This window comes from Trachemys scripta, chromosome 25 (assembly GCF_013100865.1).
Source record: "Trachemys scripta elegans isolate TJP31775 chromosome 25, CAS_Tse_1.0, whole genome shotgun sequence".
NCBI classification, from domain to species: domain Eukaryota; kingdom Metazoa; phylum Chordata; order Testudines; family Emydidae; genus Trachemys; species Trachemys scripta.
Genome location: NC_048322.1, coordinates 6,607,254 through 6,622,651, shown reverse-complemented (window position 1 = coordinate 6,622,651; position 15,398 = coordinate 6,607,254). Strand labels below are relative to the sequence as shown.

Here is a 15,398-nt window from a genome sequence, read left to right as displayed (position 1 = left end):
GGGGGGGGCGGGTCTCTCGCGGGGTATTTCCGGGGGGGGGGCAGGAGCAGGGTCCGGTCCGGGGGGCTCCCGGGCTCTCACCGGGACGCGATCCGGGTATTTCTTGCGGATCTTCTCGCCCTCGCAGCGGCGCCGCTCGAACGGCTGCTCCTCCTTGTACAGGAACTTCATGGCTGCGCTGCTGCCTGCGCCGCCTGCGTAAGCGCCGCCCGGCCTGCGCCACTGACGTAACCGCCGCCCGCCCGCTCTGCGTCAGCTCCCTGCGCCGCCGGCGTAACCGCCGCCCGCCTGCGCCGCTGGCGTAACCGCCGTCCGCCTCCCCTGCGTCAGCTCCCTGCGCCGCTGGCGTAAGCGCCGCCCGCCCTGCGCCGCCGGCGTAACCGCCGCCCGCCCGCTCTGCGTCAGCTCCCTGCGCCGCCCAAACCGTCTCTCTCCGGCGCGCGCCACTAGCGTGGCCGCCGCCTCCACCTACGCCCCTAGCGTAACTGTCGGTTTCTTTCACGGCCTCGCAGCTACGCCACTGGCGTAAAAGGGGCAAGCTCCCCCGCCCCCATTTTGACGGGGTTACGAAAAGGGCGTAAGTCCCGCTTCCGTCTGACTCATTCCCGCTGCCGGGGCGGGGCGGGGCTACGCTACAGGCGCAGGCCAGGCATTTCTCCACCTCCCCGGACACCCCGCAGCCGCGATTCACAAAGCCCCACGTAGCAGTTTGACACCAAAACAAAATAGTGCGGAAGGGAGACAGGGAGGCGTGGCCAATACAGGGGGCGGGGCCGGGCCTCGAGGGAGGGGGCGTGGCCACGGCTGGGGAGGGCGGGGGGAGAGCCAGCAACAGGACGGCGGAAGGATAACGTGTCATGTGATAAACGTCACTCAGAGAGGGTGGTCACGTGCCGGCCGGGAAGAAGATCCGGCCGGGAGGAGGCTGATAAACAGGGGGAGGCCCCGTGACTGAAGAAGGGGTGTGGCGTCAGAGGGGGAGAGACCAATGGGAGGAAGGGACGGGGCGGAGGGTGAGCGTGACCAATGGGAGGGGAGGAACCACGTAAGGGGCCCACGGGGCGGGGCTTCCTTGTGGAAGACCCCAAAAGAGAAGTGGGGGGGGGCACAAAGGTGGGTGAAACCATTGGAGGGGAAGGCGTAACGGATGGAAGAGACCAAGGGGAGAGGGGTGGTGGGGACAGCCATATGTGGGGGAGGGTCCAATACGGGTGGGGGGGGGCTGGGAGCCAGGACTCCTGGGTTCTCTCCCCGGCTCTGGGAGGGGAGCGGGGGCTGGTGGGTCAGAGCAGGGGGGGGCTGGGAGCTAGGACTCCTGGGTTCTCTCCCCGGCTCTGGGAGGGGAGCCGGGGCTGGTGGGTCAGAGCAGGGGGGGGCTGGGAGCCAGGACTCCTGGGTTCTCTCCCGGGCTCTGGGAGGGGAGAGGGGGTTGGTGGTTAGAGCAGGGCGGCAGGAGCGTTGCTGTGTGGGAGGGGGTTTGGCGGCAGAGCAGGGGTGGGGACGAGGAGTGCAGACGGCTGCGGGGCGGGGCTCTCCGAAGAAAATCCTCCCTCCACCACAGCCTACCTCAGCCCCCCAACTCCCCCCAAAGTCTGGCTTCCCCTTTCTGTCCCAGGTCAGCTCCACCCTCAGGGAAGTGAGTCACCCCCAGGATATTGAGTACCTCAGCTACCCTGCCCCACCCACAGAAACACCAGGCTTGAAACTGGCCCTGAGATGCAGCCACCTCTGGGGCGGGGCAGCTGGTTACCCGGGTACCCCTTGCCCGGCCCTGTATTCAGTCTCAGGGGAATAGTACCACTCCCCGCCCCACACATCTCCTGCCACGGGAGGCTCCCCTGCACCCTGGTGGTGTCGGAGAATGGTAGGAAGTGCCTGAAAATAGAACCTGGCCGCGACCGCACAGTTCCCCCACTGCCAGGAAAGTACCTGGGGATTTTCCAACCTCAAGGGGGTATTTTACACTCCCTGCCCCACAGCACCCCCTAGCGCCACCCTGGGGCCAGCCCCACCTGCCAGGGGAGAGCACCCCCTGCTGAGATCCCACCCCGCTCCCTGCCCCACAGTGCCCCCTAGCTAAGAGGCCATCTGTCAAACCCACAGCACAGTGTAGGTGCCCCCCTCTCCCCGAGAATGGGAGGCTGGGAGCCAGGATGAATGGGTTCCATCCTGGCGCAGGTGGGGCTGATGGTATCCTCAGCTGATCCTTGAACCCAGCTTCACCCATCATGACAGGCCCCACCCAGCCCCCCTCTGAATGATGCCCTCAAACCCTGTCGCTCCCCTACGGGCAGAGAACTCCAGGCCTCCGGCAGCTGGGGAAACTGAGGCAGAGAGGCCAAGCAGCAGAGACCCAGGCCCTGCCACGTGTGAACCAGCTGGGCACTGACCCCAGGCAGACTTGGGCCTCTGGCGGTGGCTTCCCCAGCACTCACGTGCCTTCCCATCACCACTCGCTCGACCCCACGCCCCTCCCACAGCCAGGGAGAGAACCCAGGAGTCCTGGCTCTCAGCCCGCCCTGCTCTAACCCACCAGCCCCAAGTCCCCTTCCAGAGCCGGGCAGAGAACCCAGGAGTCCTGGCTCCCAGCCCCCCACCACCCGCTCTAACCACTAGCTCCCACTCCCCTTCCCAGAGCTGGGGCCAGATTCCTTCCATCTCCCTGCGCAAGACTCCAACTGTTGAACATCTGGAGCGGGGTGGGGGGGCTGCGAACCCCCCCGCCGTAAGAACTCTTCGAACACGGCACCAGTTCTGGCCTTGCTCAGCGGCTATAATTTCTCTCCCGGGTTTTCCTTCCCCCCCAGAGTCCGAGGAAAGAAACCAACAGAGAAGGGTCATCCGAGCCCCAAGACCTCCCCCGGGCCAAAAAAAAAATCGAGCGGCTCCAGCCCGGGGAGGAGTGGAGGGAAGAACAGAACGAAAAAGGAAACGAAAAGAAAAAATGAGGTCTTTGTACAAGGCCGAGAGGGGCAGGGGTCTTGTAAAACCAGACCCCCCCAGCCTGATCGGACACGTCCATCCGCGCGCCGTAGAGTTGCACACCCCCTTTCTTTGTCCAGCTGCCGGATAAGCTCCGCCCTCCGAGTCAGTCCCCGCCCATTCTTGGCATGGGGGCTGGGGGGAGAGTCATTTGTTGGTGGGGAATTGGGGGGCATACCCCCCCGCTCTTCTCCAGAGTTCAGAAAACGATGGCGGAGTCCACACTGTGGTGGTGGCAGAGGTGGGATCCGGCGGAGGTCAGGGGCCCCCGCCCGAAGAAAGGAGGTGCTGACGTCACCAGAGGCGATGCTGATGGAGGTTCCGGCTCAGCACCGACCGCACATCTGCTGTGAACCTGGGGGGGGGAAAGGAAGCCTTAGGGGGGAACCCCGGGGGTTTGGCCCCCCCCCCCCCCCCCCCCCCCCCCAATTCTAATTAACCAGACCTCTTTGAGCTAATGACCCCTAGGTACTGGCCCAGAGCACAGGGACTGTGCAGAGTTTCAAAGGATCCCCCTCGCTGGATCTCCGCCTAATAATTCACCTGTGGAACTCCTCACCACAGGATGTTGTGACCACCAAAAATAGAACGGGGCAAGAAAAAAAAGTTCCTGCAGGGAGGGTCCGTGAATGGCTAGTAACCCAGGCAGGTGGAGACGCGATCCCAGGAAGGAGGGCGCCCGGCAGGGAGGCGCCGCAAGGATTCGGGGCTTGGCCCCACACCAGACCGTGCTGCTCATTCAGCCTGGGCTCTCCGGCGCGGGTCTGTTGGATACGGAAGCATCAGGGTCCAACCCTTCTGCCTGCGACCGCCTCCAGCCTGCAATATGGCCACCAATGGCACCAGTGCGGGGGTGTTAAGCGGAGCCAGGGAGAGAACCCAGGAGTCCTGGCTCCCAGCTGCCCCTGCTCTAACCCACCAGCCCCCACTCCTCTCCCGTTTCTGGGGCGAGAACCCAGGAGTCTTGGCTCCCAGCTGCCCCTGCTCTAACCCACCAGCCCCCACTCCCCTCCCAGAGCTGAGGAGAGAACCCAGGCATCCTGGCTCCCAGCCCCCCCGTTCTAACCCACCAGCCCCCACTCCCCTTCTAGAGCCGGGGAGAGAACCCAGGAGTCCCGGCTTCCAGCCCTCCTGCTCCAACCACCAGCCCCCACTCCCCTCCCGGCCCTGGGGAGAACCCAGGCGTCCTGGCCCCGATACCTCAGGGCATCCAGCATGGGTAGCAGGTTGAGCAGGGCGGTGTCGCTGGGGTCGCTGAACCACGACTTGATGGGGATGGCGTTGTCTAGGAGAGAGGGACACATCCAAGTGAGGACAGACCGATGCCTTTTAAAGGGACGGCGCCGCCCAACTGGGGAAGGGGAGGTGCACTTTTCCTCCCCCCCAGCCCAGGTCAATACCACATACCCACATGCTGCCCCCCGTACCCCAGCAGACCCCCTGGGGGGAGGGGGGAGAGTTTCCGTGGCTCATGATCTCCCCCATCCGTTTGGGGGGAGCCACGTCTCTTCAGTCAGGACATTAAAGCAACCAGGAGGGGGGCTGGAGGTTCGCACTGGAGGAGGGGTGGGGGGGGGGGCGGGGGCCCGGGCCCCCGGGGTTTCTCCCCCGGTTTGGGGGGGGAGGGGGGGGGGGGGGGGCGCGGGGGGCCGGGGGGTAGGGAGGGGGCAGCGCGGGGGGCCGGCAGGTACCTGGATGGCTCCGGTAGGCGCCCGGCGAGTTGTCCAGGATGACGACACTCGACAGGTCGCTGTGCACCACCGACAGGTCCTTGATGTAGCTGCCCAGCTCCAAAGTGCAGTGCTGGAGGGGGGGCAGGGGAGCGGGGGGGGGTGAACATCTACGAACCCCTGGGGTGCCCCCCCCCAGTGCCCCAGCCCACGCTCCTCCCACCCCATAGCCGGGATCCTGGCTGCCTCCCCCCCCACCGGGGCCGTGCTGGGAAATCGGGGTGGGGGAGGGAGAGAGAGAGACACGGGGGCACCCCAGCTGCCACCCAGCAGGCGATTGGCTGCTCTAAACCCTACCCCAGACCCCAAGCCCCACCCCTCCTTCCCCATCCTCTCTCCTCTGTCACCTTTTGCAATCCCACTCCCCCCGCCCCACGCCCCACACCCCACTCACCTGCCGGTAATACCTTCTCTTAAGGATACTCCGGTTGTTGTCCAGTTTGTCAGCCACCGCGGAGCCGTAGATCTCCATGCTGGCCGTGAACACCACCAGCTCGTACCACTGGCTCACCTGGGCGGGGGGGGGGGGGGGGGGAGAAAATCAGGGAGGGGCAGAGACCTCCACCTCCTCCCAGCGGGGGGCGGCTGCCAGCCAGAGACCCCCATGGGCCCCCGAGAGAGCGGGGGGGATGGCAGTGTCTTTGGGCACACACGCATGCATGGTCATAGCGGTGGGTTAGAGGAAGGGGGCCTGGGAGCCAGGACTCCTGGCTTCTCTCCCCGACTCTGGGAGGAGTGTGGGGGCTGCTGGCTTAGAGCAAGGAGGGCTGGGAGCCAGGACTCCTGGGTTCCATCCCTTGGCTCTGCCACCGGCCTGCTTGGGCAAGTCCCTTCCCCTCTGTGCCTCAATTTCCTCTCCCACACTTGGTCTTACTGATCTCTTCGGGGAAGGACCCGTCTGCCTGCGCACGCAGCCCCCAGCGACAGCCTACGGTATCACTTGAAAAGCCATAATCTGCCAACTATCACCGTCCGGTTACAATGTGCACCCAGCACTGCCTAAGGCACGATGAGATTTTACTGCGTGTCTGTTACTGAAACACATTGCCACAGACTAGCTCCTCCTTAGAATCATAGAAGATCAGGGTTGGAAGGGACCTCAGGAGGTATCTAGTCCAATCCCCTGCTCAAAGCAGGACCAACCCCAACTAAATCATCCCAGCCAGGGCTCTGTCAAGCCGGGCCTTAAAAATCTCCAAGGAAGGAGATTCCCCCACCTCCCTAGGTAACGCATTCCAGTGCTTCACCTCCCTTGTCAAGAGAGGACTGACCACAGGTGTTAGACAATCATTAGCAACGGTAGAGCCTCGGAATTACAAATCCCTCGGGAAGGGCGGTTGTTTGTAACTCTGAACCGTTCGTACCGCTGAACGAAACAACTGAACGTTAACTTAATACAGCTTGGAAACTTCACTATGTCGTCTCTGCTGCTGGCTGCTTGCCTACTTCCGGTTCCGAACGAGGTGTGTGGTTAACCCGTCAGTACAGAAAACTGAGACCTGCAACGTCTGGGGAGGTGAGAAAAGCTGTTTCCTTGAAATCGTACTAAGCCTGGGTAACGTTTAGGGTTTCGACTACGTGTTTAGCTTTGTAACCAACGCCCACCTTTTATGCCTTTATCGCTGAAAAATCGACCTCTCTCTAGCTAATAAACTTGTATGGTTGTTTTCTCATTGACGGAACGATATTTGAACGGCCAGACTGGGTCAGACCAAAGATCCATCCAGCCCAGTCTCCCGTCATCCGCCGGCGGCCAATGCCAGGTGCCCCAGAGGGAATGACCAGAATAGGGAATCAAGTGATCCACCCGCTGTCACCCATTCCCAGCTCCTGGCAAACAGAGGCTAGGGACACCATTCCTGCCCAGCCTGGCTAATAGCCGCCTATGTGACCAAGTGGGAATGTTCTTAATGTTTTCTCCGAGTGCTGTGTGGGTGCCTCAGTTTCCCCTATGCAGTTCTCGACTGTCGGGGGGGGGGGGTGATTGTTGCAGAACTCTAGGGACCCAGTGTGATCCTGTGATGCCCTGTCTCCTGATGGCCTGGGTCCCTCCTCTGCAAAGGTGCCAACTGAAGGTGTTGGAAAACAAAGATCAGGTGACCTCCTGGCCTGGGAAAGAGACAAAGGCAGAGGAGGGGCTGGAGCGTTTCAGCTTGGAGTTGGCTGGGGAAATGGAGGGGAGCCCAGACAGACTTCCTGGCCTCCCCAGGCCCACCAAGATTAGGGGGACCAGATGTCCCGATTTTATAGGGACAATCCTGATTTTTGGGTCTTTTTCTTATAATAGGCTCCTATTACCCCCCCCACCCCCTGTCCCGATTTTTCACACTTGCTGTCTGGTCACCCTACCCAAGATGGACCTGACTGAGGGGGTCCTGTTGTCTGTACCCGCAAGACCTGTCTTGGACCGTGTTCCTGTCGTCTAAATAAACATTCTGTTTTAGTAGCTGGTTGAGAGTCCCGGTGAATCGCAGGAAGTCAGGGCTTCAGGGCCTTGTCTCCTGCAAACTCCATGACAACCCATCCTCCACAAATTTATCTAGTTCGTTTTTTAACCCTGTTCTCGTCTTGGCCTTCACAACATCCAGTGGCGAGGAGTTCCCCAGGTGGACTGTGTGTTGTGTTGTGTGAAGAAATACTTCCCTTTGTTTGTTTTCAACCTGCTGATTTCATTTGGTGACCCCTAGTTCTTGTCTTATAAGTAATAAATAACACTTCCTTATTTTCTCCACACCTGTCACGATTTTATCGACCGCTGTCATATCCCTGCTTAGCCGTCCCTTTTCCAAGCTGAAAAGTCCCAGTCTTGTTAATCTCTCCTCACACCCAGCCCCCAAATCATGGTTGTTGCCCTTTTCCAATCCCAATCGATCTTTTTGGAGACAGGGCGGCCACATCTGCACACGGCATTCAAGACGTGGGAGTCCCATGGATTGATGGAGAAGCGATATGACGAACCAATTAAGGAGCCGGACAGTACAAGAGGCATCTCTCCGGGGTGGAGAATTTGCAGGGGTTGCCCTGCGTGCGGGGCTAGGAGAGCGCTCAGCAAGGAGCCGAGTGTGACTTTGCTCGCAGAGGGCTGGGAGCGAATGAGCCTGGTGTGGTCTGTTCCCGCCGGAGGGGCAGAGCTCTGTACACAAGTACCGCCCCCATCCCGCGCCAATCCCAACAAACTCCCGCTCTGTCAGAGCGACTTGAGCCCAGGGGCACTTTGCTGCAGAGGGGAAACTGAGGCACGGTGTGTTTAAAAACACAGAGCTGCCCTAATGGCTCAATCCAACAGTCCGTCTAGCCCTGGATCCTCTCCCAGAGCTTCAGGGGCAGCGTACAGACCCCAGCAACTGGAGCGATTCCCTCCTATCCCTTGGCTAACAGCTACTAAGGTCTCCCAGCTCTGGGCAGGTAGTGGGGTCTAGTGGGGAGAGCAGGGGGGGCTGGGAGCCAGGACTCCTGGGTTCTCTCCCCAGCTCTCAGAGGGGAGTGGGGACTGGTAGGTTAGAGCAGGGGGGTTGGGAGCCAGGACTCCTGGGTTCTCTCCCCGGCTCTGGGAGGGGAGTGGGGGCTGGTGGGTCAGAGCAGGGGGGGCTGGGAGCCAGGACTCCTGGGTTCTCTCCCCGGCGCTGGGAGGGGAGCGGGGACTAGTGGGTTAGAGCAGGGGGGCTGGGAGCCAGGACTCCTGGGTTCTCTCCCCGGCTCTGGGAGAGGAGTGGAGGCTGGTGGTTAGAGCAGGGGGGGCTGGGAGCCAGGACTCCTGGGGTCTCTCCCCGGCTCTGAGGTCAAGTGGGTGGGGGGGGGGGGGGAGTCAGCAGCAGAGCTGGGTGTCGCGCCAGCCGAATCTCATTGGGGGGTTGTGGAGAATAGCAGGGTGGCTGGGGAGGAGATGGGGGGCATCCCTGCATGATCCGGGCCGAGGTGGGTTCGGATACAGGACCCCCACCCTGGAAGAAAGCAGGACACGAAGGGGGGCCCCACTTACCACTTCTAGGAAAAAATCCACATGCGGCCTCTTATGTACAAAAAAGCGGACGGGGTGTTTGTCTATCACAACCTGGAGACCGGAGAGGAGACGGGTAAAGCAGGGGGCTGGGCGGAGGCCAAGACCCTGGGGCTGCCCGTCACTGGCACCCGCCCACTGCCCCCTCTCTGCCAGAGTTACCCCTAGAGGGGACAGGCCCCTGCCCCATTCCTCACCCCCCTGAGCCAGCCAGTCCCTGCCCTGGGGCTGGGGGGGAGCCGGCGCCCCCTAGAGGGGACAGGCCCCTGACCCATTCCCCGCCCCCCTGAGCCAGCCAGTCCCCGCCCTGGGGCTGGGTGGGAGCCGGCGCCCCCTAGAGGGGACAGGCCCCAGCCCCATTCCCCGCCCCCCTGAGCCAGCCAGTCCCCGCCCTGGGGCCGGGGGGGAGCCGACGCCCCCTAGAGGGGCAAGGCCCTAGATAGTGTATAATCCCCACACAAAGGCAGTTCCCCTTGTGTCTGTCCTCTCCCCATAGGGAGCTAAGCTGGTGAAGGATATGGCCGAGGAGGGGGATGGGTGTAGGACCTACATCATTTACCTGGGGGTTGCACAGTTCAGGAGGGCAGAACCTCCTCCCCCCACCCCCCACACACCGACACAGAGGCAATCTCCCCCCCACACCCAGATCTCCCCTCTCCCACCAGTTCACTCCTCGGCGCCCAGCCCCCGTCTCACCTTGAGGATGAAGTCGGGAGGGGTCCCGGGACGCACCGTGGGTCGCATCACCCCATCATGGTGGGAGTGGATCAACGTCTCATCCAGGTCCAGCACCAAGACCTTCCGCTTCACCTGGTCTGGGGGGGGGGGGACGGACGGACAGGGAGCCGTCAGTCGCGGCCCCCAAACCCCTCCCCCAGCCCCAATCCCAGCCAGCCCTGAGTAACCGGCATCAAGCCCCCCACCCCACATGCTGCCCCATGGCAGGGACCCCGTCGGACCTACCTGCTGTATGGTTTAGATGCAACCCTCACCCCTTTGCTGCTCCTGGAGAGACACCCCCTCTTAACCCAGAAAATCTTGGGAGTCCCTTCTGCTCCGCAGCTCTGGGAAGGGAGTGGGGTCTGCTGTGTTAGAGCAGGGGGGCTGGGAGCCAGGACTCCTGGGTTCTCTCCCCAGCTCTGGGAGGGGAGTGAGGGCTGGGAGCCAGGACTCCTGGGTTCTCTCCCAAGCTCTGGGAGGGGAGTGAGGGCTGGTGGGTCAGAGCAGGGGGGCTGGAAGCCAGGACTCCTGGGTTCTCTCCCTGGCTCTGGGAGGAGAGTGGGGGCTGGTGGTTAGAGCAGGGGGGGCTGGGAGCCAGGACTCCTGGGTTCTCTCCCCGGCTCTGGGAGGAGAGCGGTTAGAGCGGGGGGGGGGGGGGGGGCGGGGGGCTGAGGGAGGGGGATACTTACTGAGCCGGTTGCGTGCGGCCGGGGACAGAGGGAGCACGTCATAGCGAACCGTCTGGTACTGGATCACCTGCCGCGAGAGCAGAGCGGGACGGGCTGTCATAGCCGGGAGAAGAGCCCGGCTCTTAACACCCCCACTCTCTATCACACACACACACACACACACGGGGATGCCTCTGTAATGACCTATGTCCAGGGGGCCTCCCAGAAGCGCCATGTGTTGACCCCCCCTTCTATTTGAGGGACCCCCCCCTTAACCCTCCATTTCTTCCCCCTCCTCCATTCATTCCACATGCTCTGTGCTCCGCCATGCCAGGGGCTCAGTGTGACCCCCCACACACACACCCCATAATGGGGTAGAGCGGGGGGCTGGGAGCCAGGACTCCTGGGGTCTCTGCCCAGCTCTGGGAGGGGAGCGGGGGCTGGTGGGTTACAGCAGGGGGGGCTGGGAGCCAGGACTCCTGGGCTCTCTCCCCAGCTCTGGGAGGGGAGTGGGGGCTGGTGGTCAGAGCAGGAGGGGCTGGGAGCCAGGACTCCTGGGCTGACTCGCCAATCCTGACAGAGCGCCTCAGTTTCTCCACCTGTGAGACAGGGAAAATAATCTGGTCCAGGGAGACGGCGAGGGCAAGGAACGCCCCCCACCGTGTAAAAACCCAGCCCCACGCTCAACCCCGAACCCAGCCAAAGCCGAGTGAAAACCATTCACCCCGCTCTCAAAGGAGAGCGGCCCTTCCCCCGCCAGCCACCCTTCCTTTCCCTTTACAAACCCACCCCTGGGATCACACAGTTCCCCCGAGGTCTGGGTCTAACTCAAGGGGATTTTTAAGACCCCTGCTCCAATCAGGAACTGAAGAGCCCTGAAAGCAAAACTGACCACGAAACTGATGAGGGAGCGCAGGGGCCTGGCTGGTGATGGGGATTATAACAGGCCCTCCCGCCCCATCAGCTCTGGGGATGAAGCGGGAGGAAGGGGAGACCCCAGTTCTGTTCTCGCCCACCTATCAAAAAAGGGCGATGGTGTTTTCTAGCAGCAGGAGTCTGGACTGTCTTCTTATATCCGGGGAGAGAACCCAGGAGTCCTGGCTCCCAGCCCTCCTGTGCTCTAACCATTAGCCCCCACTCCCCTCCCAGAGCCAGGGAGAGAACCCAGGAGTCTTGGCTCCCAGCCCCCCTGCTCTAACCACCAGCCCCCCCTCCCCTCCCAGAGCCAGGGAGAGAACCCAGGAGTCCTGGCTCCCAGCCCCCCCTCCCCTCCCTCTGCCCTGCCTTTTTGGCCCCCTGCCCTATCACATGCCATGGCACCTGCCTGCACTGGAGAAGCCCAGATTAGATTTGCCATAGGCTAACCCCCTGCTTCACACCCCCCCACACTCTATTTTAACCACCCACCTGCTTTCCCGTCTCAAACAGCCCCCAGCACCTGTCATCCCTTGGCAAGGGCACGGATTCCCCCGCCCCACGGGTCTGGCGCCGGCCCCGGGGGCACCAGGACGTGACTCCCGGGCCAGCCGCGAGGGCCTCCTCCCAGAATTAGCTTCCCAGCTGCTTCACCTCAGCTGATCCGATCCGCGGGCTGGCAGGGATCCGATCCGGCGAGGCCTGAGACCACGGGGAGAGGCGATAGATCAGGAACCCTCGGGGGATGGGGAGTGTCCCAGAGGACTTCCCCCCTCTCCCCCAGCACAATCCCTGGCCCAGGGAATGGGGCACGTGGCCTGTCCCCTCTAGGGGGCGCCAGCTCCTATCCGGCCACAAGGCAGGGTCTGGCTGGGTCGGGGGACAGGGAATGGGGCACGGGGCCTTTGCCCTCTAGGGGGCACCAGCTCTGATTGACAACGGGCTGAGATGGGGGTCCCCTCCATAGCACCCAGCCCAGAGGGTCCCCCCCGATCGATCTGTGTAGCTCCCCGGCACAACGGGAGAGTCCACGCTGCACGACCCTGCCTCCACTAGGGGGCGCTAGGACTCCCAGGATGCTCTGCACCGAGGCACTCTATGAGCCCAGTGCATTGTGGGAGAGCGCGGCTGTCCTAGGTGTGCCGGGGGAACCATGGGAAGGTGCCGGAGGGCTGGCAGGGGGGTTAGCGGCTCGGGGGAACACGACAATCGGCTCTCACACCTCTCCCAGCCAAGCCAGCCCCAGGAGTGCGGGGGTCCCCCTCAGGTGAAAATCAGGACTAAGGCCAGCCCCCAACCTGCGCCTGGCCCACCCCAAGAGGAGAATCAGCAGCCACCGGGCCGGGCACACGGCACGGGCCTGCCCATCACCTGCCCAAAGGCGGCGTCTGGGCACTGGGCAGTATTTTAAGCATATTAACCCTCCCACAAGCAGGTGTCCCAAGACAGAAGACAAAAGCAGAGCAAGGCTTCGGTATGCCACCCCGCCCCAGGGACGGAGCCCGGACGCCTGGGTCCCAGCTCCCCGCCCCGGGGACGGAGCCCGGATCCCCTTCTTATCTCACTCCACCCCAGCTGGCACCAGGGCGCCTGGGTCCCATCCCATCACACACACCCCAGACGGCGCCAGGACGCCTGGGTCCCAACTCCCCACCCACCCCTAGACAGCACCAGGACACCCGGGTCCCAACCTGACCTAACCCCACCCGCCCAGATGGAGCCAGGACGCCTGGGTCCCATCAGACCAACGCTGGGAACCGAGAGCCGCCCAATGGCCTGTGGCAGAGGCCAGAGGGACACGGGAGTTTAGCCCTGAAGTCTATGCGGTGGTGAATTTGATTGGCCATGTGGGCTGGGTTGCAGCCAGCGCCACCTGGAGGAGAAAGACCCGGCGCCCCATTCCCCACCCCCAGGAAGAACTCAGGGCCCCACTGAGCCGGGCGCTGACCCCGCAGTCGGCAGAGAAACACAGACAGAATCTCACCCCCGTAACACCGCAGACACCACACAAGCAACACAGCACAGCTAGGCTAAGAGACAGCGTGGCTGGGGGAGGGGGGGTGTCAGGATGCCTGGGTTCTGTTCTCAGCACACTGGGTGACCTCGGGTCCGTCCCCGCTCCGTGCCTCAGTTTCCCCATCCCTAACGATCCCGCCCGCCTTTGGAAAGCGCCTTGACATCTACGGCCGAAACACACTAGGGGTTATTCCGCTGCCCCGTAAATCCACAAGAAACTGACTGGAGCCCATCTCCCTGGGGTCTGAGGGCCTCCCAATCTGAGGTAGGTTTCCTATTTCACAGACTCTCTAGACCTCGGTTTCCCTAAAGGTTTGAAATTCAGCCTCGTCGGTCCCAGGCCAAAACGCTAACCACTGAGATCAGGGCCCCCCTGACTGAGATCTGGGGGCCCCTCCAGTACTCCCGGCGCCGCACTCAGCTTCCTCCGCCCGAGATCAGGGGCCCTTCGCCAGTCCCTGCCCCTAGGAACTTCCGATCTAACGGACGGGGAGCATTTATCCCCAGTTTCCAGATGGGGAAACTGAGGCACGGCAAAGCCGTTTTCCCAAGATCCCAAAGGGAGGCAAATGAGCTGGATCCAGACGCCCTGGAGTCCAGATCCTTTCAAAGGTTCCTTTCGCTCTGATCCCCACCGGGATCTTCCACCCGGGTCTTCGAAAGTCAGGGTGAAAATACTCGACACAGAGAGCGGCTGAGTCAATTTCTTGCCCCTTTAAACCTGGCAGAATTTGACAGAGACGAGGGGGTTGGTACACTTCATTTCTACCCGTCCCTGGGCAGGGGAAGGGAATGGGGGCTGGTGGGTTAGAGCAGGGGGGCTGGGAGCCAGGACTCCTGGGGTCTCTCCCCAGCTCTGGGAAGGGAGTGGGGGCTGGTGGCTAGAGCAGTGGGGACTGGGATCCCAAACTCCTTGGTTCTCTCCCCAGCTCTGGGAGGGGAGCGAGGGCTAATGGATTGGAGCGGGACAGACTGGGAGTCAGAACTCCGGGATTCTAGCCCTGATGGCCTCCCAAGTCCCTTGCCGATCCATGACTCAGTTTCCCTGTCTGACAAAGGGGGGATGATCTTGATCTACCTCCCAGGGGGTTGCGGGACGAGGCTTTCACCACCCTCCGAGGCAGGGAAGTTACGAGTACATTTCACGGTCAGTTCCCTTCCCCCTTAGCCCAGATATGACCCGCTTTGTGGTGGGTCAACTGGCTTTGCCCTGGTCTGTCGTATCTTTGCTCCAATCAAAGAACCGGACGTCGCCTGCCTGCGAATGCACCAGGCCCCCTTGATTGGCTCCAAGCAGCCGCTGGCAGGGAGGGGAGGGTTAAACGCCTGTTTCCAGAATAGATTTGGGGTGGCAGGCCCCTTTTCAACCTGTTGACCCCAAGGTCCCCCAGGACTTAGAGGCAGCAGGTAACTCCCCAACCCCGGCATCCCCGACACACACTCATTCAAAGACACTCAGAGCCAACATAATGACACACACCCCCCCCCCCCCCCCCCCCCCCCCCCCGTTCCCCCCCCCCCAGTTCTTGTCCAAAGCCCCAGTCCTTCACGCCCCCACAGCTCTCCTCATCCCAGTTTCAGGGGATCAGCGTCCTGCCCTACTCCTACCCCACAGCCCAATCCCCCTCAGATACCTCCCCCACTTAAATGCCTTCAGGTCTCCACTGGCCCCAAATCCCAGACGCCCCCCAAGACTGCTCCAAGGGGCCAGTCACCCCCAGAACCCCCTTGTCTATCTCCCCTCCTACCTCCACCTGCCCTGGGGTGCCAGCCCCCCAGATCCCCCTGTACATTGGCTACCTCTTTAATCCCCTGTTCCCCTGCCCTCGGGTGCTTTTTTACCTCCCCTGAGTCCCTGTTCCATTGCCCCAGATAAGCCCCCAGCTACCCCCACGCCAGCCCTCCAGTTGCCATCCGAGATCCTGCCCAGACACTCCCACCAGATCCCCCAGCTGTCCCCCAATCCTCCCAGCATCTCCCACAATCAGCCCCAGTTGCGCTCCCAGTCTCCCTGGACCACCCCCCAAAGCCAGAATCCCAATTGTTCTCCCGGATCCTCCCAGCCCCCCACACACCAGCACCCCCGATCTCCCCAATCACCCCCCCAGTTGCCCCTAACCACTCCACCATAGCTCCCCCCACCAGTCCCCCCAGACAACCCACCCACATCTCCCTGCACCCCACAACCTCCCACAATCAGCCCCAGGTGCCCTCCTAATCCCCCCAGATCCCCCTAGCTGCCTTCCCAGTCCCCATGGAGACTCCTAACAGGCCCCAAGATCCCCCTACACCAGCTCCCCACTTCCCCCGTCCAGCTCCCCCCAACTCAGTTCCCCAGGCGCCCCCGGGTCCTGCTCCCCAGCCCCCCCC

General features: G+C 62.6%; 1 protein-coding gene across 1 annotated transcript in view; it reads right to left on the bottom strand.

The window, feature by feature from the left end:
- Window positions 1-2,752: 2,752 nt before the first annotated feature.
- CTDNEP1 (CTD nuclear envelope phosphatase 1) overlaps window positions 2,753-15,398 on the bottom strand; it is a 19,500-nt gene continuing 6,854 nt past the window's right edge. Inside the window, exons 6-13 of the mRNA XM_034757041.1 lie at window positions 11,505-11,641; window positions 10,119-10,185; window positions 9,406-9,524; window positions 8,692-8,763; window positions 5,107-5,223; window positions 4,674-4,785; window positions 4,183-4,267; window positions 2,753-3,337 (exon numbers count right to left, since the gene is read on the bottom strand). Coding sequence (XP_034612932.1) covers window positions 3,277-3,337; window positions 4,183-4,267; window positions 4,674-4,785; window positions 5,107-5,223; window positions 8,692-8,763; window positions 9,406-9,524; window positions 10,119-10,185; window positions 11,505-11,641 — 770 coding nt within the window. The 3' untranslated portion in view covers window positions 2,753-3,276. The remainder of the gene's footprint in view (window positions 3,338-4,182; window positions 4,268-4,673; window positions 4,786-5,106; window positions 5,224-8,691; window positions 8,764-9,405; window positions 9,525-10,118; window positions 10,186-11,504; window positions 11,642-15,398) is intronic.